The sequence below is a fragment of the Stomoxys calcitrans genome, chromosome 3 (genome assembly GCF_963082655.1).
Source record: "Stomoxys calcitrans chromosome 3, idStoCalc2.1, whole genome shotgun sequence".
Classification (NCBI taxonomy): domain Eukaryota; kingdom Metazoa; phylum Arthropoda; class Insecta; order Diptera; family Muscidae; genus Stomoxys; species Stomoxys calcitrans.
In genome coordinates this window covers 179,506,387-179,532,002 of record NC_081554.1, presented here as the reverse complement: position 1 = coordinate 179,532,002, position 25,616 = coordinate 179,506,387, and the positions used below count along the sequence as shown (strand labels likewise).

Below are 25,616 nucleotides of genomic sequence, written 5' to 3'. Positions count from 1 at the left end.
ACCTGTAAACATGTTTACATTAAATATACCAGCCGATGTACATGTATGTTGTTGCAGTTAATTAATTACGGTTGGATTTTAATTTACTGTTTAATTTACGTATCTCTCGCATGTAAGAGAATTTCCAAGGAAATTAAATATTCAACTAAGTAGGGTCTCAAAACAAAGGATCTGTGTGTGTGTGTGTGTGTTGAAATAGGCTGGCAGCTTATTTGTTTGGCAGACTGACTGGCTCATCATGATCTGTGGGGATTTTTCTTTACTTTGCCTTATACTTATAAACATTTTCTACGAAATTACCCATTGGGGTAATCCCAGCGTAAAGCACTTTGCACTTAAGCTTTGTACGTAGTTCAGACAATACTCTACGTACATTTTTGAGTACTTTGCATATGCAGCAGAGAACTATTGACTATTCAAAACTTACCCTTCTGCCCGAACATATGCAAACACTTGCATGAAGGCCAACAAAAGGCATATCGTAGAATGATTCATGTCTACGCAATTGCTTTTGGATTTTTTGTTAACTTGTTTATACTACACGTTCACTAAGTTTGTTTATTTTGACCGTTCGAACCCGAGATGTAATTTTTTGTTATTTATGTACCGTAGTTTCCTCACAGAGGAATAAGTCGATCTTGCCGCTTTAACGGTCACTCAACGACTGATGACAATTGCGGTGGGTATCGTTCAAATGTACTCGGTTGGCTAGCGGTTGGGTGGCTGCTGTTATCAGTATTTGTGTGAGACCGGCATTATCATATATGGATGTACTCTCTTTGACATTTGTATCTCTCGGCCCTTTTTAGCTCTCAGCATATCACGGTATTGGTTGTGACAATAGTACCTAAATAAAAGCGTTGAAACGTTGAAACGTTATGAAATAAAATACAATAAAATCAAATAAAGTAAAATAAAATAAAATAAAATAAAATAAAATAACATAAAAAATAAAATAAAATAAAATAACATAAAAAATAAAATAAAATAAAATAAAAAATAAAATGAAATAAAATAAAATATAAAATAAAATAAAATAAAATAAAATAAAGTAAAATAAAATAAAATAAAAGTAAAATAAAATAAAATAAAATAAAATAAAATAAAATAAAATAAAATAAAATAAAATAAAATAAAATAAAATAAAATAAAATAAAATAAAATAAAATAAAATAAAATAAAATAAATGAAAATAAAATAAAATAAAATAAAATAAAATAAAATAAAATAAAATAAAATAAAATAAAATAAAATAAAATAAAATAAAATAAAATAAAATAAATTAAAATAAAATAAAATAAAATAAAATAAAATAAAATAAAATAAAATAAAATAAAATAAAATAAAATAAAATAAAATAATATAAAATAAAATAAAATAAAATAAAATAAAATAAAATAAAATAAAATAAAATAAAATAAAATAAAAAAAAATAAAATAAAATAAAATAAAATAAAATAAAATAAAATAAAATAAAATAAAATACAATGAAATGAAATAAAATAAAATAAAATAAAATAAAATAAAATAAAATAAAATAAAATAAAATAAAATAAAATAAAATAAAATAAAATAAAATAAAATAAAATAAAATAAAATAAAATAAAATAAAATAAAATAAAATAAAATAAAATAAAATAAAATAAAATAAAATAAAATAAAATAAAATAAAATAAAATAAAATAAAATAAAATAAAATAAAATAAAATAAAATAAAATAAAATAAAATAAATCAAATAAAATAAAATAAAACGAAATAAAATAAAAAAATAAAAAATGGAATAAAATAAAATAAAATAAAACTAAAATAATATGAAAAAAAATAAATTAAATCAAATAAAATGAAATAAAATGAAATAAATAAAAAAATAATATAAAATAAAACAAAATAAAAAAACAACAAAAGCAAGTAAAAAGGCGTTAAGTTTGACTGGGCCACCTTACGTCATAATCCGGTGAAAAATGCATAATTTTTGCCTCCATAGCAGCTACATCGAAATATATTCCGATTTGGACCATATACTAGTAAGTACAAGTCATTGTTCAATTGTGTATATCAAAATATTGGTCTCTTAAGAAGCTATATCTTAAAATAAACCGATCTGAACCATATACGACACGGACGTCGAAAAGCCTATCATAAGTCACTGTGTCAAATTTCAGTGAAATCGGATTATAAATGCACTTTTATGGGGCCAAGATTTTAATTCGTGATATTGGTCTACATGTCAGCTATATCCAAATCTGGACCGATTTGGGCCAAATTGCAGAAAAATGTTGAAGAGCCTAGCACAACTTACTGTCCCAAATTTCGGCGATATCGTACAATAAATGCGCTTTTTATGGGCCCAAAACTATAAATCGAGAGATCCGTCTATATGGCAGCTATATTCAAGTCTGGACCGATCTGGGACAAATGGAAGAAGGGTATTGAAAGTCCTAACATAACCCACTGTTCCAAATTTCGGCGACATCGGACAATAAATGCGCCTTTTATGGGCCAAAGACCCTAAATCGCGAGATCAGTCTATATGGCAGCTATATCCAAATCTTGACCGATCTGTGCCATATTTCAGAAATATGTCGAGCGGCTTAACCTTACTCACTGTCCCAAATTTTGGCAAAATCGGTCAATAAATGCGGCTAAATGGCAAAAAAAGGCCTTAAATCGAGAGATCAGTCTATATGGCAGCTTTATCCAAATCTGGACCGATCTAGGCCAAATTGAAGAATGATGTCCAAGGGCCTAACACAACTCACTGTCCCAATTTTTGGCAAAATCGGAAATTAAATGCGCCTTTTATTGGCCTAAGACCCTAAATCTGCGGATCGGTGTATATGACAGCCATATCTAAATCTGGACCGATCTGGGACAAATTTCAATAATATCTCGGAGGGCCTAACCCAACTCACTGTTCCAAATTTCAGCAAAATCGGGTGGTAAATGGGGCGTTTATGGGACTAAGACCCTAAATGGGCGGATCGGTCTATATGGGGGCTATATCAAGATATAGTCCGATATAGCCCATCTTCGAAACTTAACCTGCTTATGGACAAAAAAAGAATCTGTGCAAAGTTTCAGCTCAATACATCTATATTTGACAACTGTAGCGTGATTTCAACAGACAGACGGACGGACATGGGTAGATCGTCTTAGATTTTTACCCTGATCAAGAACTTATACACTTTATAGGGCCGAAAATGGATATTTCGATGTGTTGCATGTGTGTTGGTAGATATAAAAATTATCAGTGGTTAAACCCACCTGGCGACACTTGTGTGGTACTTTGCGATGTAAAAATTTCCTCCAAAAGGTGACGCACTTCGGCACGACGTTCGGACTCAGCTATAAGAGGAGTTCCCTCATCATTGAGGTTAAATTTGAATCGGACAGCACTCATTGATAGGTGAGAGTTTACCCCTATCCCTTAGTGAAATGTTCAAAGGTAAATTTACAATTTGCGCCCGTAGTCTGTTTTGTGTCTTGTAATGGCGCAGAAGGTCATACAGACCTCTTTCCTCTCACTAATAGCCTCGTTCTCTCACGATCCGGATAGCTGTGAGCACCACACAGTCTGAGACATTAAGTTCCGATCTATGTGGTGGTCATTGCTGTCACAAGAAGCTTTGCTGGGCTCGTTCACAGGATGCGGATAGCGGAATCCTCCATACAGAATAGCTGCTGCGGCGGTGCGGACAATCAGCGGTCTTGAGCGGAGAGCCTCAGTGAGAGGCCGGGCGGCACCGGCTTTTGCACAAATACTGAGTGCCTATGATGCTCGATACGACAAGGCGAGTTATTGGCGCCTTTAAATAATCAATGTTCCCACGGAGATTGGTCGTTTGTACCAGAACGGGCTTGCTCACCTACAAGATCTTGACGAGGATTGACATCTCCACATGCAAATGTGGCTACAACAACAACAACGATGCGGATGCCCCCATTCGATTTCGTCGGCCTGCCAACCACTTCACTAATCTACGCTGAGATTACCTCAATGGGTAATTTCGTGGAAAATGTCTATACATATGAGGCAATGTAAAAAACAAATCCCCCCCAGATTTCGATGAGCCAATCATTCTGCGAAACAAATAAAAGCTGCCAGCGTATCTTTTCAACACACAGTTCATTTGTGTTGAGACCCTACTAAGTCGAATATTTAAATTCCTCGGAAATTCTCTTCTCATGTGAGAGATACGTAATTTCAAATCAAATCAAAGGTTTGCGGTGGAATTAAACCGACACTGATCATCCTATATGTCTGAATTTGGATTTTAGTTAGAAATTTTGTCATATTTTGTTTACAAAATTCTGCGACTCATAAAAAATTTTTAAAAATTTAAAAACAAAAAAAAATATATAATTTTTTTTTTTTTTTAATTTATTTTATTATGGTTTTTTATTATAATTTAAAATTCTTAAAAAAGAGAAAAATCTCTTGTTTTTGCGAAAATCTCTTAAAGCTTTTTTTTTGAGGCAAGTCTCATAAGCAAGCACTTCACTTTGTTTGGCCTATTTGCATTTGCTGCACTGTTCTTCACCCTCACAGATGTCGCAAAGTTTCGATTCAACCTCATAGAAATCGGTGGCTTTCATGCTGGTGTCATAGTAGTCGTACACGACAATGGAGGCAGGCTTCTGCATGGCCACCGCATGGGCCTTGGTGGCCTCATAGAGAATGCAAGTCTTTTTGTTTTTATACAAATGATCGAAATAGACAACCAAAAGGGAATCGGCATTCTTCAATTCGGTGTTCTAGGGGGTAAAATAAAATAAAAAAATTTTTTTTAAAAATTTTAACAACTTAAACCGGTATTCGAAAAATTTGAAAACAGTTTAAAACAGTCTTATTTGACAGCTTCTGTCTTTAAAAGAACTGTCAAATAAACCTATTTCAAGGCCACATTAAGTAAACGTTCAGCATTTTCTCTCATTACTTACGCTGACATGGGGCACCTTCTCTACAGCGGGCAAACTTTCCTCTTCGACCACATATCCCGAGGGAGCATTAATTTCCAATACAGCCATATTGGAGGCTTCACCTTCTCCCTGATATTCGGCACATACCTCCATTAAGAGCAGTGACTTAAGTGCAGAGCTTTGTTTGTTGTGGGTTATGACAAAACTGGGCTTGGCATCCTTATCCACAATGTTGTACTGATAGGCAATTTGAACCATGGCGGTGCCGGTACCCTTGGCTGAGAAATCAACAGCTTTTGTTTTGGCAGGCATCTGTAGAAATAAAATTTGTTAGAAATAACAAGAATTAGTAAAAAGGCTTTAAGATCGGCCGTTCTGAACCTTAGATACCCTCCATCATGGGTAGCATTTGTCGTGTTCTTTGCCCGGTAACTCTTTATAGGCAAACAAAGACTAATGAATAAAAACTGTTATGCTATTGGAGCTATATCAAGTTGTAGTCCGATTCAGACCAAAAATGAATTGAATGGTGAACATTGCAGAAGCCATTGTGTAATATTTCAGTCCCTTCGGATAAGAATTGCGCCTTGTAGGGGCTCAAGAAGCAAAACGAGAGATCGGTTGATATGGGAGCTGTATCAAGCTATAGGTCGATTCAGACCATATTGGATACGTATGTTGAAGGTCATGGGTCGTTGTACAGAATTTCTGCCAAATTGGATGAGTATTGCGCCCTCTAGGGGCTCAAAAATTCAAGATCCTAGATCGGTTTATAAGGCAGCTATATTAGTTTATGGACCGATTTAAACCATACTTAGCACAGTTATGGGAAGTGATACCAAAACTCAACGTTAAAAATTTCGGCCAAATCGGATGAGAATTGCGCCCTCTACCGGCTTAAGATGTCAAGGCCCAAGATCGGTTTATATGGTAGCTATATCAAGTTATAAACCGATTTTAACCATACTTAGCACAGTTGTTGGAAGTGATACCAAAACACTATGTGCAAAATTATAGCCAAATCGAACGAGATTTGCGCCCTCTAGAGGCTCAAGAAGTCAAGACCCAAGATCGGTTTATATGACAGCAATACCAAATTATGAACAGATTTTAATCATTCTTAACACAGTTGTTGGAAGTGATACCAAAACACCACGTGCAAAATTTCAGCCAAATCGGATAAGAATTGCGCCCTCTACAGGATCAAGAATTCAAGACCCGAGATCGGTTTATATGGCAGCTATATCAGGGTATGAACCGATATGGCCCATACTTGGCACATTTGTTGGATATTATAACAAAACACGTCGTGCAAAATTTCTGTCCAATCGGATAAGAATTGCGCCCTCTAGAGGCTCAAGAAATCAAGACCCAAGATCGGTTTATATGGCACCTATATCAAAGCATGGACCGATATGGCCCATACTTGGCACAGTTGTTAGATATCAAAACAAAACACATTGTGCTAAATTTCATTGCAATCGGATAAGAATTGCGCCCTCTAGAGGCTCAAGAAGTCAAGACCCAAGATCGGTTTATATGGTAGCTATATCAAAACATGGATCGAATTGGCGTATTTACAATCCCAACCGACCTACACTAATAAAAAGTTATTGTGAAAAAGTTCAAGCGCCTAGCTTTACTCCTTCGAAAGTTAGCGTGGTTTCGACAGATAGACGGGCGGACGGACGGACAGACGGACGGATGGACAGGCAGACGGACTGACAGACGGACGGATGGACAGACAGACGGACTGATAGACGGACGGACATGGCTAGATCGACTTAAAATGACATGACGATCAAGAATATACATGCTTTAGTGGGTCTCAGACGCATATTTCGAGGTGTAACAAACAGAATGACGAAATTAGTACACCCTCCATCCTATGGTGGAGGGTATAAAAAATGAAAAAGATTGGAATGTCCGCAATTTTTATGGGGGGCGCAGTATACGCATTGGCAATTTTATTGGAGAAATACAGGGCAGACATTGCCGCCATATACAAAGTGCAATGGCTCGGGAAGGGTTCCAAACCAGCACTTCGCTTTTGTCCTTCAGGCATAAGAGCCCCTGGGACCTCCAATCTACATTTGTGCTACCTTTCTACGACCCCCACCCCGTGATCAAGTGCCGAAGCAAGCCCTGAGTGAACTTCGTCTCCGAGATCCACATAGTCAGCACTTCGCCTTTTGTCCTTCAGACGTAAGAGCCCCTGGGACCCCCACCCCGTGATCAAGTGCCGAAGCAGGCCCTGAGTGAACTTCGTCTCCGAGATCCACATAGTCAGCACTTCGCCTTTTGTCCTTCAGACGTAAGAGCCCCTGGGACCCCCACCCCGTGATCAAGTGCCGAAGCAAGCCCTGAGTGAACTACGTCTCCGAGATCCACATAGTCAGCATTTCGCCTTTAGTCCTTCAGACATAAGAGCCCCTGTGACCGCCAGCCCACACTCGTGCTATCTTTCTACGACCCCCACCCCGTGATCTAGTGCCGGACCACGCCGTGTGTGAATCACGTCACTGTTACACAAGCAGCCAACAACTCGCCAATGCCCTGCGGACACAAAAGCCCATGAGCCCGCGAATACACTCACATGTCATTTGTCCACGACCCCATCAATCCGTGATTTGGCGCTGTATTCATGATGTGAATCAATTACGTCTTCGAGATCCACTTAGCACGCTCCCCGTTTTTGTCCTTCAGACATAAGAGGCGTGAGCCCGCGAACATCCACTTGTGCCAATAGTCTACGACCACCACGCCGTGAATAAATGCTGTCATCACATCGGAAGTGAAGCACGTCACCGAGATATACTAAGCCATCTCCCCGCCTTTGTCCATCAGATATAAGAGCCGCTGAGCCTGCGAAAACACCCACATACCGTCTGTGCACGACCGTCACCCCGTGATTTAGCGCCGTATCCACTCTGTGGGTCAACCACATCCCCGAGATCCTCATATCCAGCCCTCCGCCTTTGTCCTTCAGACATAAGAGCCCCTGGGACAGCGAACTCACACTCGTACTATCTGTCTGCGAACGTCACACTATGATTTGGTGCCGTACCCACGCCGTGAGTGAATCTAGTCACCGAGACACAAGGACACAAATTGCCTTTGTCCTTCAGACTCTCGTGCCATCTGTCCACGACCGTCACCCCGTGATTTAGAGCCGTACCCACGAAGTGAGTGAATCACGTCACCGAGACACACCTAGCCAGCACCTCACCATCGTCTTTCAGGCATAAGAGCCTATTAGCCCGCGAAAACACCCACATGCCATCTGTGCACGACCGTCACCCCGTGATTTAGCGCCGTATCTACGCTGTAAGTCAACCACATCCCCGAGATCCACATATCCAGCCCTCCGCCTTTGTACTTCAGACATAAGAGCCCCTGGGACAGCGAGCTCACACTCGTACCATCTGTCTGCGAACGTCACACTATGATTTGGTGCCGTACCCACGCCGTGAGTGAATCTAGTCACCGAGACACAAGGACACAACTTGCCTTTGTCCTTCAGACTCTCGTGCCATCTGTCCACGACCGTCACCCCGTGATTTAGAGCCGTACCCACGAAGTGAGTGGATCACGTCACCGAGACACACCTAGCCAGCACCTCACCATCGTCTTTCAGACACAAGAACCGATGAGCCCGCGAATACACCCACGTGCCATCTTTGCACGACCATCACCCCGCGATTTAGCGCCGTATTCACGCTGTGAGTCAACCACATCTCCGAGATCCACTTAGCCAGCTCCCCGACTTTGTTCTTCCGACATAAGAGCCACTGAGCTCGCGGACCCACACTCGTGATATCTGTCTACGAACGCCACACCGTGGTTTAGTGCGATACCCACGCTGTTAGTGAATCACGTCACCGAGACACACGTAACCAGCACCTCACCTTTGTCAATCAGACATAAGAACTGCTGAGCTCGAGAATACGCCTACGAGCCATCTGTCCACGACCATCACCCGTGATTTAGAGCCGTAACCACGAAGTGAGTGAATCACGTCATCGAGACGAGAGTGCTGTCCCCACTTCGTGAGTGAAGCTGTCACCGAGATATACTAAGCCGCAGGCACCCCGGCTTTGTCCTGCAGACATTAGAGCCGCTGAGCCAAATGATACCAGTTTTGGAATAAAACGAAGGACAGACAGACGGACGGACATTGCTAGATCGACTTACGATCCCACGACGATCAAGAATATATAACCTTATGAGGTCTAATACCAATATTTTGATGTGTTACAAACTGAATGACGACATTAATGCTACCCCATCAAATGGTGCCATCTGTCCACGACCATCACCCGTGATTTAGAGCCGTACCCACAAAGTGAGTGATTCACGTCATCGAGACACTCGTAGCCAGCCCCTCGCCTTTGTCCTTCAGATATAAGAGAATATGAGCCTTTGTCCTGCAGAAAATCGTGCCATCTGTCCACGACCGTCACCCCGTGATTTAGAGCCGTACCCACGAAGTGAGTGAATCACGTCACCGAGACACGAGGGTATAAAAATATATCAGCTCTGTGAATTCACATTCACTTACCTCAAACCGTTGATATAAAATTCCATTTTCCTCATTTAATTTAACACTCTCATGTTTCTTCTTGTCCTCACTCTTGGAGGTAATATCCACAACCATTTGAGCTGGTTTGTAATCAGCCAATGTGGCTAATTGTATCAAGGCCTGTAGACCGAGCACTGTATCCTGGGTTGAGGAGAAACCACCATAGCTGTTACGTTGGGCCACCAACCATCTGACAATGGGGAAGACCTCATCGACACTGGCTTGAGGTTGATCCAGCAGAGTCAATAGAATATAGGAACTGATCTCAACATCACTGCTATAGACATACAGCCACCATCTCAGCTGATGAGGTCTATCCCAAGAGGACCACCATTTGCGATCACCATCAGTCTTGGCCAAACTATTCAAATGGGCTAATTTTTCAGGGGCAGCAACATGTTTGGCCTTGTTCAAGGTGTAGGCAGCAATGGCTTGGGCATGCAGAGATTTGGAATCATCCTCATGCTTGGCTATGTATGAGAGACCCTTTTGAATTTCCGCAGCATATTTCTCAGCATAAGTCTAAAATCAAGGGGGAAAGAAAAAATTTAAAGTTTGTTCTATGGTAAACTGGAGTGGGAAAATCCTACCTCATTCTCTAGCAAAGCCAACAAAACTTTGCTGGTCAGCGAAACATGATTGGCCTGTGATAAATAGAAATAACTGCCCTTTTCGGTGAAAGAACCATTTTCCGCCTGTTGCTTTATTAAATAATCCAAACCCTCAGAGACAATCTTGGGGTCCACCTTAATATAGTCCTCCAGTTGTTGCAGCGAACGCACCACATAGGCTGTCAACCAGGTGGAACCATTCAAGGGTCTTTCAGAGTCTTTGGAAGGACCAAAGGAACTGAAGGAAGCATCCTCATGACGGTAGTTAAGCATCCGTTGATAACCAGTCTCCATGTTGTAGCGTAGCTTGGTCTCCAAGCTGGGGGTTAAACGTTTCATATGCTATAAAAATTTAAAATTTAAATGGGGAAAGCCAGTTTGAAGACTTTGAAGGCTTACCTCGAAATACTTCATAACCATGTAGTTGGGCATCAAGGAAGACATGGTCTGCTCACCACAACCGGTGGGCAAGCGCACCAAATTATCCAAATTGTTGACAACAGGACCCAAAATATCACCCACAACTCCCACCTCAACATGTTGGGAGTCGGGCACAATTTCAGCAGGCAATTCCAATTCAAAGGAGCTCTCTTGTTCAGGTTCCTTATTCAGATTGACAAAGAAGGCACGATTGCCATATTTGGTAATACCTTCGGGCACCACCTTCATGGCTTTGTGGACGGCATCACCGGCCACAGGTGAAACGGCGGTATACTTCAGCAAAACATTGCCCAAAACTTTGGGGCGCAACATGAAGGCAACACCGGCAGCACCATTGGCAGGTACACGCACTGTCTTGGTGCGCTTTAGATCACCAATGACCTCATTATTGACTTCAGTGAATTCGAATTCACCGTCGGTGTTATCCAGAGTAACTTCAACATCCAAATCTTTGTTCAAGTAGTTGAAAACCAAGGCGGGGACATTGATGACTTCTCCTGCAAAACACAAAGGGGAGAGATAATATAAAGGCCAAGGTAAGATTGCCTAGTTGTCTCGACCTACCTCTTTTGACGGAGTAAGGCAAACGGACTGAGATGAAGAAAGGCTGGAAGGTGGTTATCTTGGTCTTATCCTCTGTAACAGCCAAACCCTTTTCCTTGTTCATGGCAAAGGCGGTCACCACCCAAGAGGTAATGGTATCGGGAATCTTCTTGGACCAGGTGAATTCTTCCTTGTCAGTGCTTTAACAAATAATTGAAATCGTTAGAAAAAAGCTCATTTTCAAACAGTTATTTGATTACAATGGAAAATTTTAATGAAATTTTTTTTTTGGGAAAATTTTGCTGAGTTGTCATTACTGTTGGCATTTTGTGAACATTTTAGTTTTTATAGAAATAAAATAAGATTTTTATTCATATTTTTCAATTATTGACAATTTTCATACCCACCACCGAATAATGGGGGTATATTCGTTTTGTCATTCCGTTTGCAACACATCGAAATATTCATTTCCGACCCTATATAGTATATATATATTCTTGATCAGCGTAAAAATCTAAGACGATCTAGAATTGTCCGTCCGCCTGTCCGTCCGTCTACCTGTTGAAATCTACCTGTTGAAATCAGTCTTTAAAAATAGAGATATTGAACTGAAACTTTGCACACACCTTTTTTTGTCCATATGCACGTTAAGTTCTAAGATGGACTATATCGGACTATATCTTGATATAAGCCCCATATAGACCGATACGCCGATTTAGGGTCTTAGGCCCATAAAAGCCACATTCATTATTCGATTTTGTTGAAATTTGGAACAGTGAATTGTGTTAGGTCCTTCGACATTCCTCTTAAATTTGGCCCAGATCGGTCCAGAGTTGGATATAGAATGATCCGCCAATTTAAGGGTTTGAGCCCATAAAAGGCGCATTTATTGTCCGATTTCGTCGAAATTTGGGACAGTGAGTTGTGTTAGGCCAGTAGACATTGTTCTGCTATACGGCCCAGATCGCTAAAGATTTGGATATATCTGCCATATACACCGACCTCTCGATTTAAGGTTTTGGGAGCATGAAAAGCGCATTTATTGACCGATTTTGCCAAAAAATGAGTTGTGTAATGGCCATCAAAATATTTCTGAAATTTGGGCCAGATCGGTCCAGATTTGGATAAAGCTGCCATATAGACCGATCTCTCGCATTTATTGTCCGATATCGCCGAAATTTGGGACAGTGAGTTGTGTTAGGCCCCTCAACATTTTTCTTTAACTTGGCTCAGATCGGTCTAGATTTGGATATAGCCGCCATATAGACCGATCTGTCGATTAAAGGTCTGGGGCCCTTAAAAAACGCATTTATTGTCTAATGTTGCTGAAATTAGGGCAGTGAATTGTGTTAGTCGCTTCGAAATTCTTCTTCAATTTGGCTCAGGTCGATCCAGATTTGGATATAGCTGCCATATAGACCGATCTCTCGGTTTAAGGTTTTTGGGCCATAAAAGGCGCATTTACTGTCCGATTTCGTCGAAATTTGGGACAGTGAGTTGTGTTGGGCTGTTCGAAATTTTTCTGAAATTTGACTCAAATTGGTCCACATTTTGATATAGCTGCCTTATAGACCGATATATCGATTTAAAGTCTTGGCCCCATAAAAGGGGTCAATTGAACACATTTGAAGAATGACTTGTAGTAAAAGTATTTGGTCCAAATCGGAACACATTTCGATATAGCTGCTATGGGGCATAAGGTGGTTTGCATATATACCAGAGGTGGTGGGTATTCAAAGATCGGTCCGGCCTAACTTAACGCTTTTTTACTTGTTTGCCTGTTTCGTATAGACTCAAAAACGGCTTAACTGATTTTCAAGAAATTTTCACAGATTGAAGACCTTTATCCACCGGTGGAGATAGGATACATAATTTTTTGATATCTAAGAGGCGAGGGGGGGAGGGGTTTTACTCTCCCCCTTAACCCAATTTTTGAAAACGCCAGATCTCGGAGATGGGTGCATCGATTTAAGCGAAAGTTTTTATGTCGCCTAATGGTAGCCCAAAAACACAAAATTGGTATAAAGCTTTGGGGACAATTAACCTGGGGGGACGCCCCATCCAAACGGACATGTTTGCCGATTGGAACAATATGGGTATCATATGAAAGGTATTTAAGAGTAGATAAAGAACTTGATATAAAAATCAGACATCAAGTACGGTGGGGCTGCCCCACCCCTCAAAAAAACATCCCAAAATTACTCATTTACTGATTGGTGCAATATGGGTATCTAATGAAAGATAATTGGAAGTAGGGTACAAATCTGGTATAAGAATTTGGTGCAAGGTGTCAGGCATGTATGACTAAAAATCACAAAATAGGTATCAAATAAAAAGTATTCGGGAATAGACTATAAATCGTATAAACAGTCTTAGAATAAGGAGCGTGGGGACCGCCCACCCCCCAACAAAATATAGGTTGATCGGGACAATATGGGAGGGGTTTACGACAGTAGAGGTGGTCCCCTAGACACTTGGTCCTGAAAAAATATCAGCATCGTGCTCTTCTTTACCGTTTATTTTAACCCCATATTGCCTTTGGTTTAAGGGAGTTTACACGATGCGGCGTCCTCCAAACACATGGCCCCAAAATAGGTTATTATATTCGTTTTCTAATCTAAAATACCTTTCATTTGAGCCACATATTGGCATGGTCGAAAAAATTTTTTCCCTTTGGGGGTGTTTTGGGAAAGGGGTAGACCCCCAAAAACATTGGTCCCGAAAATGGGTATAAATTCTTGCTCTACCCCCCCAATAACTTTCATTTAAGCTCCACATTGACATGGTCGGTAAATATGCCCGATTTAGGGGTGTTTTGGGGATGGTCCGCCAAATTCTAAGCCCTGAAAATTTATCAGCAACTTGCTCTATTCTCATATATCTATATATCATTTATTTGAACCCCATATTGCCATTGGTCTCAAAATTGGATATCAAATTCGTTTTCTAATCTCATTTATAGTCCTTATTGCAAAAGTCAGCAAATATGCCCGGTTTGAGGTATTGGCCCTAAAAACTATGAATATTTAGTTCCACTCTCTTTAAGACCCAAATTGTCTTGGTGAGCAAATACGTTCTATTCCGCTAGACAGTTGGCCCCTAATGTTGATATCAGATACGTGGTCTACTCCCAAATACCTTTAATTTGAGCCCCATATTTCTATAGTCGGCAAACGTGACCGGCTTGGGAGTGTTTTGGGGGATGGGCGGCCACTCAGTGAGTTGGCCTTGAGAATGTATATCGAATTCGTATTCCACTTTAAAAACCCTCTTACTTGAGCCCCATACTCCAATAGTCAACAAATACTTCCTATTTGGGTAGTGTTGTGGGGGTGGGGTGGCCACATAGACACTTTTCCTGAATATTGATATCAAATTCGTGCTTTACTCCCAAAGACCTTTCATTTGAGCCCCATATTGCTATGGTTGTAAATTTCTCCCCTTTGGGGGATGTTAAGTCCTGTTTGGGGGGTGTTTTGGGGAAGAGGTCCAACCCCCAGAAACGTGATCCCACATTTGGATATCAGATTCGTATTCTACTCGCAAATATATTTCATTTGAGTCCCATATTGCCATGATCGGTAAATATGTCGGATGTAGGGTGTTTTGGGGCTTGGGGTGGTCCCCCCTAGCACTTGGTCCGACAATTGGATATCACATACGTATTCTTATCATAAATACCTTTCGTTTGAGTCCCATATTGTAGTGATTGGTGTATATATATATTTGGTAGGTTTTGGAGGAGGGGCGCCCCCCCCCCCCCCCCCCCTAGGTACCCCATCCGAAATTTGGATACCAAATTTTTGATTGTAGATTACTATAAGAGAGCACACAAAACTTCGCTTAAATAGCACCACCCATCTTCGAGATCTGGCGTTTCTGAAAATTAGGGTAAGGGGGAGGGTCCGCTCCCCCTTCGGATATCAAAAAATTTAGTAGCCTATTTTGACCACCATCAGTGACTATTTCAAGAAAATCGGTTCAGCCGTTTCTGAGTCTATAACGAACACACAAACAAGCAAACACAAATTGATTTTTATATATATATAAGATTCCTAAAAGCTTCACTTGAGTAACCTCTATGGTCAGCATTTCTTAGATTGTTTTGGCTGTTTTACTTACTTTTCAATATTATCGAATAACCAGGTTTCCGAAAAGTCTTGACGGACTTGAATAGGTTCACCGCTAGAACCACCAGCAGCGCCACCAAATCCTGCAGCGGATTGTACGACTTCAGTACGAACTCCAGAGCCAACCTTGTCAGTTTCAAATACCATACCCTGATCAACACCTGCAAATTGAGCTGTACTTGGGAATAATTACCTTTTTCTTGATAGTTTTTTTAATAGTTTTCTTTCGTTTCCAAACGCCACCACCAAACTCACTTGTCATCATGTATTCGGGTTTAGTCCAATTATAGAAATAATCGCCATTTGTCAGAGTTACACAGCCACTGTTTGATCCAGGATATGGGGAATATCCACCCTGATGAGGTGTGTGTGTGCCATAGTTGCCCACAGTCCAACCGAATTCCGAATGACTCAAGTCATTGTTGGATCTTAGCAAGAGCACACTTTGATCGACAGCAGTAAGGGCCACAAAGGAATTGGGAGCAGTTTTAATTTTCAAGGCTACCTGCTCGCCGGGTTTCACTTGCTCGGCGGCGGTTACATTGATCTACAAGAAGGCAGAGACATTAGAGTTCAAATTCTAAGGGTGCTGAAGGCCAGAGTACTAACATGGTTCTGCAATTCAAATTCGACATTGAAGGTCTCCTCCGCATAGTGGTATTCACCATGCTCATCCACATAGTAGACATACAGGGCAAAGTGAGGGGCATAAACAAAGTCTGGGATCAGGGTTAAATTGTAGACCTTGGTTTGCTCAGGCAAATCGACATGACCACTCTTCAAGATATTACCACGGGCAATGATGTTATAATCAAAGTAGGAGAAAGGTTGGCTGGAGTTTATGGTGAATTGGTCTGCCTGGTTAAGCTTGGGACTGCAAATACAAAGAATGCGATTAGAAAAACTCTCAACGCAAATCCATGCTACTGCCTACCGTTCATTGTAGTATTTACTCTTGATTTTAAAGTAATCCTTGGGTTCTTCGTTAGTTGCCTGATTGTTTGGCTCTTTGGGCTCACGATATTGATAGGCATTGGTAACTTCACGTTTCTCATCGCGATAATGAACTACCACATTGTAATAATGGGAATAGCCTTCGTATTCTTTCAAATCAGGCAGGGATATTTTAAAGTGGGCAAAACCGGTGGCATTCATGTGTGAGGTGAAACTTAATTTACGTTCCTCGGACACAGGTGGGCTCACTGTTGTCGTTGTGGTCTCCTCTTCTGTACCATCAGCACCAAATCTGGGAAAATGCGAATAGTATTCGTGCTTGTTTAGCACTTCTTGATAGACTAGCTCCACTGGATTCTTGGTATCAGACAAATGAGTGCCATCCACCAGACTCAATTTGATAATGACTTCCTTTTCCTTATCGGCCTCAAAGGAATAGCAGGTGTCATATTCAGCACAATTCATGGAATAACGATAGGGATAAATTTGTGTGTCATCGGTGGCGTTTATTTTCACTCCAGTGAACTCCTCTTCCACGGTGGCCACTATACTGGCATATGTTGCATAATTTTCGGTGTGTAGGAAGGCTTCCAGCTGCTTGACATTAAGATCGATTTTTGCTTTGCCCTGAACCATATCAGCGGTCTTGATGATGACTGGGGCTTCCTGATGTTCAGCTGCTTTGGGACCGGAATGAAAACCGTAATATCGGGGTCCCAGGGTAAGGATGAGAGTTGTTTTGCCATTCAAAGGTTTGCCATAGGTGTAGCTGAAAGAGAGTAAAGTAGAAAAAATACAAAAAAATTAAAAGAATACCGGTATGTAAACCCTCATACATGGAACGAAGTATTCAAGTTTTCTAAACGACTTTTTCAATGGCAGATAAGGTGGTTGAATCATGCTTGTCATGAAAGTTGGAGATCATAAGGCAAATCACAGCATAAAATGTCAGCCTAATTGGTTTAGAATAGCGCCCTCTAGCGGCACAAGAAATCAAATCGAAATTCGGTTTATATGGCAACTATAAAAAGTTATCGACCGATATAGAACACTCTAAACTGAGTTATTGGAAGTCATAGCTGAAGTTTTTGTGCCATTTTTCAGCCAAATTGGATGAGAAGGGCGCCCTCTAGGGGCTCAAAATGTCAATTCGGGCTATCGATATACATGGGAGCTGTATAAGGCTATGGGCCGATTTAGACCACACTTGACATAGATGTTGGAAGCCGCAACAGAAGACACTGTGCAAAATTCCAGCTAAATTGGTTAAGAATTGTGCTCTCTGTAAGCTATACGAGGTTATAAACTAATGTTGACCATACTTAACAGAGTGGTTGGAAGTCGTAACAGACGTCATTATGCAAGATTTAAGAGTCGTAACAGAGGTTAGCATGTCCGCCTATGACGCTGAACGCCTGGGTTTGAATCCTGGTGTGACCATCAGAAAAAAAAAATTCAGCTGGCAACATTTGTGAGGAACTATGCCATATAAAACTTCTTTCCAAAGAGGTGTCGCACTGCGGCACGCCGTTCGGACTCGGCCAAAAAAAAGAAGCCCCTTTTCATTGAGCCTAAAATTGAATCGGACAGCACTCATTGATATGTGAGAAGTTTGCCCAGAAGTTTGTTTGCAAATTTTGTTCATGGGCAAAATTTGCAATTTTGCTTAAGAGTTGCGCCCTCTAGCTGATGGAGAAGTCAACTGCGGAGATCGGTATATATGGGAGATGTATAAATTTGACTTGACTTATGGATCGATTATGACCCTACTTCATGAAATTGATGGAAGTTGAAGTCTTAAGTCTTGCTGCAAAATTTCAAACAAATTGGTTGAGAGATGCGCCCTCTAGGGGCTCAAGAAATCAAATCGAAAGATCATTATATATAGGAGCTATGCACCAATTTAGACCATTCATGTCATTTTTGTTGGAAGTCATAGCAGAAAACATTGAGCAAAAATGTAGACAAAATTTTAGAAACGTTGAGCAAAATTTTACACAAATTGTTTGAGAAATGCGCCCTCTAGAGGCTGAAGGAGTAAAATCATGAGATAGGTTTATATAGAAGCTATATTAGATTATAAACCCATCCGGACCATACTTGCCCAAAAAGGGGAAATTATTGTGCAAAATTTAAACCCAAGACCTTAAATCGAGAGATCGGTCTATATGGCAGCTATATCTATATCTTGACCGATCTGCGCCAAACTGAAGAAGGATGTCGAAGGCCCAGCTATATCCAAATCTGGACCGATCTGAGCCAAATTGCAGAAACATGTCGAGGGGCCTAGTACAACTCACTGTTTCAAATTTCGGCGACATCGCACAATAAATGCGCCTTTTATGGGCCCTAAACCTTAAATCAAGAGATCGGCCTATATGGTAGCTATATCCCTATCTAGACCGATCTAGACCATATTGCAAAAAGATGTCGAAGAGCCCAACACAACCCACTGTCCCAAATTTCGGCGACATCACACAATAAATGCGCCTTTTATTGGCCCGAAATCTGAGCCGAATTGAAGCTGGATATCGAAGGCCCCAACACAACTCACTACCCCAAATTTTCAGCGAAATTTGACAATAAGTGCGCCTTTTATGGGCCCAAGGCCTTAAATCGAGAGATCGGTCGATATGACAGCTATATCCAACTCTGGACTTATCTGAAGGAGAATTGAAGAAGGATGTTTAAGTTCCAAACACAACTCACCGTCTTATATTAAACAGAGGGATGCGAGAAGGGAGAAGCGTCCCCAGCCCAAAGTTTCCTTCCCGGGAATATAACCTCGAGGTCCAGATTCGTACCCTTTTTTGATTGTGGAAGTCGGACATGGCATACCCGAAAGCGATCTGACATGGGTGCAACCGGTGAGGACTGCCACCAATAATTCAAGTTCGCGCTTTATCAGCTCAAGGACAATCGATGTCCTTGTTCTCGAGCTCGTGCACCCATCTGTGTTAACAGAGCGATTTAAAAAGGATGTGGCGCCCCCAGCCCAATGTTCTCCCTCCGGGATGAAAACCTCTAAACCTTCGAACATTATTTTGACTTTCAATGTCGGACATGGCAAAACCGAAAGCGCCATGACAACTCTGCGCCGGTTAGGTCGACCGCCAACAATTGATGACCTTGTTCCCGAGAACCCCGTACGCAAACCTGTGTAAACAGAGGGAACCGAGAATTGGTGGACGCCTTCAGCTTAAAAGTTCTCTCTCCGGGAAGATAACCTCCAGGTCGTGGTTTGAACCCTTTTAGGCTTTGGAATTAGGACAAGGGAAAACTGCGAAGACAACCTCTTTGTCGAAGTCGAACATGGCAAAACCAAGAGCAATCTGACCTAGCCTTGGTCGGTTAGGACACCCACAAACAATCCAAGGTCACGCTTTTCAGCTCAAGGAAAATTGACGTCCTCATTCCCAAAAAGCTCGTGTATCAACCCATGTAAGCAGAGGGACCCGAGACTTCGTTTCGGAAAAGACGGCCTGTTGGTCCAGGTTCGAAACTTTTTTGCATTCGGAAGTCTGACATGACAAAACCGAAAGTGGTCTGACGTCGCTGTAGCTGGTTGGGACTGCCACCTACAATCCAAGATCGCGCTTCATCAGCTCATGATGCCTGTGAGCTTCCTGCGCCCAACAGTGTAACCAGAGGGTCTCGAAAAGGGCGTGACGCATTCAGCGCAAACCTGCCTTTCCAGGAAGGCAATTTGCATATCCAAGTTCGAACCCGTTTTTGACTTTGAACGTCGCACATGGCAAACCAAAAGCGGTCTGACATTGCAGCCGGTTAGGACTCTTAGGCTCTAAGACAATCAATGTCCTTGTTCTCAAAAATTTTGTGCACCCATCTGTGTAAAGGGACCCGAAGAGAGAGGAATGCCCTTAGCCCAAAGTTAACGCTCCAGGAAGATTACCTTCAGGAACAGGTTCGTAACCTTCTTTGACTTTGGGCAATCTCCACATCCAAGTTCGAACCTATTTTGACTTTGTACATCGAACATGGCAAACCCAAAATCGATCTGACTTTGCTGTAGCCGGTTAGGTCTCCCACCAACAATCCAAGATCGCGCTTGACCAGGTCTAGAACAATTGATGTCCTTGGTCCCAAAAATTATGTGTACCCATATGAGTAGAGGGACACGAGTAGAGCGGACCATAGCCCAAAGTTTACGCTCCAGGAAGATTACCTTCAGGAACAGGTTCGTAACCTTCTTTGACATTGGAAGACGGAACTGGAGTCCTTACCTGTCATCTCTTTGCCGGTTAGGACTCCCACTAACTATACAAGGTGACGTTTCCTCTGCTCAAATACTACCGTTCAGGAACCCCGTTCCCTAGAACCCTGTTCCCTAGAACCCTGTTCCCTAGAACCCTGTTCCCTAGAACCCCGTTCCCTAGAACCCCGTTCCCTAGAACCCCGTTCCCTAGAACCCCGTTCCCTAGAACCCCGTTCCCTAGAATCCCGTTCCCTAGAATCCCGTTCCCTAGAACCCTGTTCCCTAGAACCCTGTTCCCTAGAACCCTGTTCCCTAGAACCCTGTTCCCTAGAACCCCGTTCCCTAGAACCCCGTTCCCTAGAACCCCGTTCCCTAGAACCCCGTTCCCTAGAACCCCGTTCCCTAGAACCCCGTTACCTAGAACCCCGTTACCTAGAACCCCGTTCCCTAGAACCCCGTTTCCTAGAAACCCGTTCCCTAGTAACCTGTCCCCTAGAAACCCGTTCCCTAGAACCCCGTCCCCTAGAACCCCGGTCCCTAGAAACCCGTTTCCTAGAAACCCGTTCCCTAGTAACCTGTCCCCTAGAAACCCGTTCCCTAGAACCCCGTCCCCTAGAACCCCGGTCCCTAGAAACCCCGTTCCCTAGAACCCCGTTCCCTAGAACCCCGTTCCCTAGAACCCCGTTCCCTAGAACCCCGTTCCCTAGAACCCCGTTCTCTAGAACCCCGTTCCCTAGAACCCCGTTCCCTAGAAACCCGTTCCCTAGAACCCCGTTCCCTAGAACCTCTTTCCCTAGAACCCTGTTCCCTAAAACCCCGTACACCCATCCGTGTAAACAGAGGTCTCCATAAAGGGCGATAAGCCCCTATTGCAATGCTGGCTTTCCAGAAAGGCAATCTTCAGGTCCAGGTTTGAGCCATTACTTTACATTCGAAAATCTATCCTTAACCTGTACTCGCTATCCCCCAGGTAGCATTCGCAATTTTCACCTATAAATGCCTTCAGAATTAGAGCACCACCCACTGTTTTGTGGAGAGAATTTTCCACCCGTTTGCTAGAGCCCGACATTCTGCTTTGCCAGCAATGTCTGCCGTTCCGACTCAATATTTCAGTCGGGATTCATGCTGTTGCCACTGATCGAATGGGAAATTCAATAATCCATACAACCTCGAGCTTTGCCCTTGGCCAGGGTGACTCAAATTCTTGGGTTTATCCTTGGTACAATCGATTTTCTTGAGTCTATCTTTCCAATGGAGGCCATCGAATATTGAAATGGTGCTGCTCCATTTATGTGAAAGCATCAGATTGACTAGCTTGGTTTTCGACTCTTAATAGTAGGTTGGACTGACCTAATCAGCTTCCTCACTGTCCACAATGATCGCCCTCTTGTCAGGAGGCCACAGGGCAGATCCTCCGTATCCAGGACGGACGTCCCAACCCAGCCTTTCCACCCAGCGATACCTTGCGAGCTTAGGGCGCCATGCTTGTCTCATCTTTAGTGGACATTTGGCCACCGGTAATGCCCTTTTGACCCGACACACTTTAAACTATCCAGTTGACCTCGTCCAGGGTCTTCTTATTGTCTCTTCTTCACCGCTGGCTAATTTTTCTCGGTTAATCTATTTCTCTTCACAGGTGTCAGTGATGAGGAAGATATCGGAAGAGATCAGCCGCTAGGTCCTGATCGCACTATTTTAGATTTAGCTGCCATAAAGGCTGATCGGCCGATAAAGGGCCTTAAGCGCATCGTCGTAAAAATCCAAGACGATCCGTCCGTCTGTCTGTTTAAATCACGTCTTTAAAAATAGAGATATTGAGCTGAAACTTTTCATAGGTTCTTTTTTTGTCCATAGGCAGGTTAGGTTCGTAGATGGGCTATATCGGACTATATCTTGATATAGCCCCCATATAGCCCGAACCGCTGATTTATGGTCAGGGGCCCATAAATGGCGCATTTATAATTCGATTTTGCAGAAATTTTGGACATTGAGTTGTGTTAGGTCACTTGACTTCCTTCTTCAATATGGCGCACGTCGGTCCAGATTTGGATATAGCTGCCATATAGACCGATCTCTCGATTTAAGGTTTTTGGCCCATAAAAAGACGCATTTACTGCCCGTTTCCACCGAAATTTGGGATTGTGAGTTGTGTTGGGCCCTTTCATATTTTTCTGCAGTTTGGCTCAGATCGGTCTAGATTTGGCTCAGATCGGTCTAGCTGCCATATAGACCGATCTCGCTATTTAAGGTATTTGGCCCATAAAAGACGTATTTATTGTCCGATTTCGCCGAAATTTGGGACAGTGAGTTATATTAGGCCCCTCGATATCTTTCTTCAATTTGGCCTAGATAGGTCAAGATTTGGATATAGCTGTCATATAGACCGATCTCTCGATTTAAGGTCTGGGGCCCATAAAAGGCGCATTTATTGTCCGTTTTCGCCGATATTTGGGACAGTGAGCTGTGTTAGGCCCCTCGACATCTTTCTGCAGTTTGGCTCAGATCGGTCCAGATTTGAATATAGCTGCCATATAGACCGATCTCGCGATTTAAGGTATATGGCCCATAAAAGACGCATTTATTGTCCTATTATGCCGAAATTTGGGACAGTGAGCTGTGTTAGGCCCCTCGACATCTTTCTTCAATTTGGCCCAGATTAGTCTAAATTTGGATATAGCAGCCTTCTAGGCATTTTTCTAGGATTTATGACGAAAGGTGGTTTACAAATATACCCGAGGTGGGGGTATTTAAAGTTGGGCCCGACCGAACTTAACGCCGTTTTCTTGTTAAATTAGCTGTCATATAGACCGATCTACCGATTTAGAGTATTAAGTCTATAAAAGACTCATTCAACACCCTACAAATGTAGAACAGTGATTTGGACTATGTATTCCGTTTTGTGAAAAGGAGGTGGTCCACATCGGACAATATTTAGACCGAACTGACGGTATAGCGCAAATTTTGCCATGAACATTCCACTAAGGAACAGGGGCAATCTTCTCACATATCAATGAGTGCAGTCCGATTCAAGTTTTAAGCTCAATGATAAGGGGCCGCCTTTTTATAGCCGTGTCCGAACGGCGTGCCGCAGTGCGACACCTCTTTGGAGAGAAGTTTTACATGGCATTGTACCTCACAAATGTTTCCAGCATTAGAAGGGGAAAACCACCGTTGAACATTTTTTTCAGATGGTCTCGCCAGAATACGAACCCAGGCTTTCAGCGTCATAGGCGGACATGCTAACCTCTGCGCTACGGTGGCCTCCATGCTGTAGGGTATAGTAAAAGCAAAAAAATGTCTACTTACTTGGCACGCACAACCACTTGCATATCACCATCTTTCACGGAAACCGCTGGCGTAGCCTCCGCCTTTACCACAAACTTAGGTAGAACATATTTTTGCACTTCAAAGGTGGCAGAGTGGCCATAATCACCATAACCACCCACACCAGATACACCCATAGACCAGTATCCCATAACGGGGAATTCGGAAATTTTAAATTTTCCAGTATGCACACCATGACTGACGGTAAAATCTTTGATTTCCTTAATGCGATTCCTTTTGCCATCCTCAAACCAAATGGTGGCATTTTTATTATTCACAGTAGCTGGTTTCAAATCCTTGTCCAAGAACACCAAGCGATAGTTGACCTCATCACCGGGCTTATAGAGACCCTTATCGGTTTGAATGCGTACATAAGGATCAAATTTGGCATAGTTCAGCTTGGTGGTGTTCTTAAAGCCATCAAAGCAGTTGACACCCTCTGCTGTGAGATTGTAATCGCCCTTCTCTAAGGCGGGAACATCGAAGTCGACATTTTTGATTTCGGCATTCTTAACTTCCACAACTTTGGTCTCATTGAAGGAGGGGCCGGTGATGCCTATCTTGATTTGGCAAGCCTTGTCGACATGATGAACGGCAACGGCAGCTGTATACTTGTCTTCCGAGTGAATGGTGCCGGGAGCGATAACAGTGTATTTGCTAAAAGAGAGAAGAGAGGGAAGGAAAAAGATTTGAAATTTAAATTTTTGTAGAAGAAAAATGTGTGAATTTGGCTTAAGCTAGAAAACCTGGTCAGATTTTTGGTCCCAAGTTTGAAAACCGGATTCGTACTCTACTCCGGAAAAAATTTAATTTGAATCCCATATTGTCAAGATCGATTGACTTGCCAGTCTTTATTAGTCCCTGCCTTATCTTTGGCAAGTACAAATTAGTCTACCATGACACCGCCTGGGTTTTGTTTTGAGGTCGGAGGGGTTTTTTTTTTCATTTAACATACTTAGCCGTGTTTTGACTTGTTCTTTCTACGAGTACATCATTAACTTTACATTTCTTGGAATGGTTGCACCCTAACACAGATTTTACACAATTGAAACCATCCAGATAACCTAATTAAGTTACATAACAACATCAAATATTCTAAAAATTCCTCTCCACCTGCTCACACATTGAATGTGTATGTAGCTGTTTATACAGTACAATGTGTATGTAGTGGTTTATACAGTACCACTAAGTTAATTAAGGTTTGATTTAATTTTACGTTTAATTTTCATGTCTTCACTTTTTGAATGAGCAGAGAAAATTTCCAGGAAACTAAGAGAGTACGAAGTAAATGAGCCTGCTGTGGGTGTGAACAGATTGGGAGACAAGGAGATCTGGGCGACTTTAGGCCACGCGTATGAAAGTCTAAAAAAACTTCTCCGAATTTACCAATTAAGGCCCATTACAGCCTAAAGAAGATTTTAACAATGAGTTAAATAAATCTCTATAAAGCATTTTAGGTAATGAAGAAAAAATGCTACATCAATTTAAATATGTACTAATATTTTATAACCACCTAAAACTTTCTGGCCCACATATAAATTAGCTTAGAACTATTGAATATTCAAAACTTACCCTTCTGCCCGAACATATGCAAATATTTGCATAAATGCCAATAAAAGGCATATCGTGGAACGATTCATATCTACGCAGTTGCTGCTGGGTTTCTTGATGTTGGTTAACTTTCTTCTTTTACACGTTCACTATGTCAAAATCACTGACCGGTCAAACCAAAGAATTGTTTTTTATTTGGCCAACAACGTAGCGTAGTTTCCCCACACAAGAGTTAAGTCGATCTTCACGCCTTAACGGCCACTCAACGACTGAAGACATTTGATATGGGTAGAGTTAAAATGAACTCGGTTGGTTAGCGGCTATGTGGCTGCTGTTATCAGTA

The 25,616-nt window shown here is 41.8% G+C and overlaps 3 protein-coding genes across 7 annotated transcripts in view; 1 reads left to right on the top strand and 2 right to left on the bottom strand.

The window, feature by feature from the left end:
* Positions 1-682, bottom strand: part of LOC106083193 (murinoglobulin-2) — a 36,810-nt gene extending 36,128 nt beyond the window's left edge. For all 4 annotated transcript variants that reach the window (XM_013246074.2, XM_059364758.1, XM_013246075.2 and 1 more), the window contains exon 1: positions 428-682. In XM_013246074.2, the coding sequence (XP_013101528.2) occupies positions 428-495 (68 nt within the window). In that variant the 5' untranslated portion in view covers positions 496-682. The remainder of the gene's footprint in view (positions 1-427) is intronic.
* Positions 1-25,616, top strand: part of LOC106085066 (lachesin) — a 515,032-nt gene that overhangs the window by 154,633 nt on the left and 334,783 nt on the right. The window lies entirely within an intron of this gene.
* Positions 4,488-25,555, bottom strand: LOC106083194 (murinoglobulin-2-like). Of its 2 annotated transcripts, none has more exons than XM_013246076.2 (12): positions 25,295-25,555; positions 23,705-24,379; positions 16,163-16,951; positions 15,838-16,102; positions 15,422-15,775; positions 15,221-15,354; positions 11,120-11,298; positions 10,514-11,052; positions 10,094-10,456; positions 9,483-10,025; positions 4,943-5,233; positions 4,488-4,756 (listed from the first exon to the last, which is right to left on the bottom strand). In XM_013246076.2, exons 1-12 carry the CDS (start codon positions 25,360-25,362, stop codon positions 4,514-4,516), a joined length of 4,443 nt encoding a protein of 1,480 aa, XP_013101530.2. In that variant the 5' UTR covers positions 25,363-25,555; the 3' UTR covers positions 4,488-4,513. The 2 variants fall into 2 exon arrangements, with proteins under 2 accessions (XP_013101530.2, XP_013101531.2); XM_013246077.2 differs by having other exon boundaries at positions 15,221-15,401; positions 15,484-15,775.

What these genes read in the sequence shown, in the direction of transcription:
- LOC106083194 (XM_013246076.2), bottom strand. Translation starts at nt 25,362, where the DNA reads ATGAATCGTTCCACGATATGCCTTTTATTGGCATTTATGCAAATATTT. An exon ending in AAAAAACTATCAAGAAAAAG is followed by an intron (nt 15,355 to 15,421) that starts GTAATTATTCCC and finishes GAAACTGACAAG; the next exon opens with GTTGGCTCTGGAGTTCGTAC. An exon ending in GCCTTACTCCGTCAAAAGAG is followed by an intron (nt 11,053 to 11,119) that starts GTAGGTCGAGAC and finishes TGTGTTTTGCAG; the next exon opens with GAGAAGTCATCAATGTCCCC.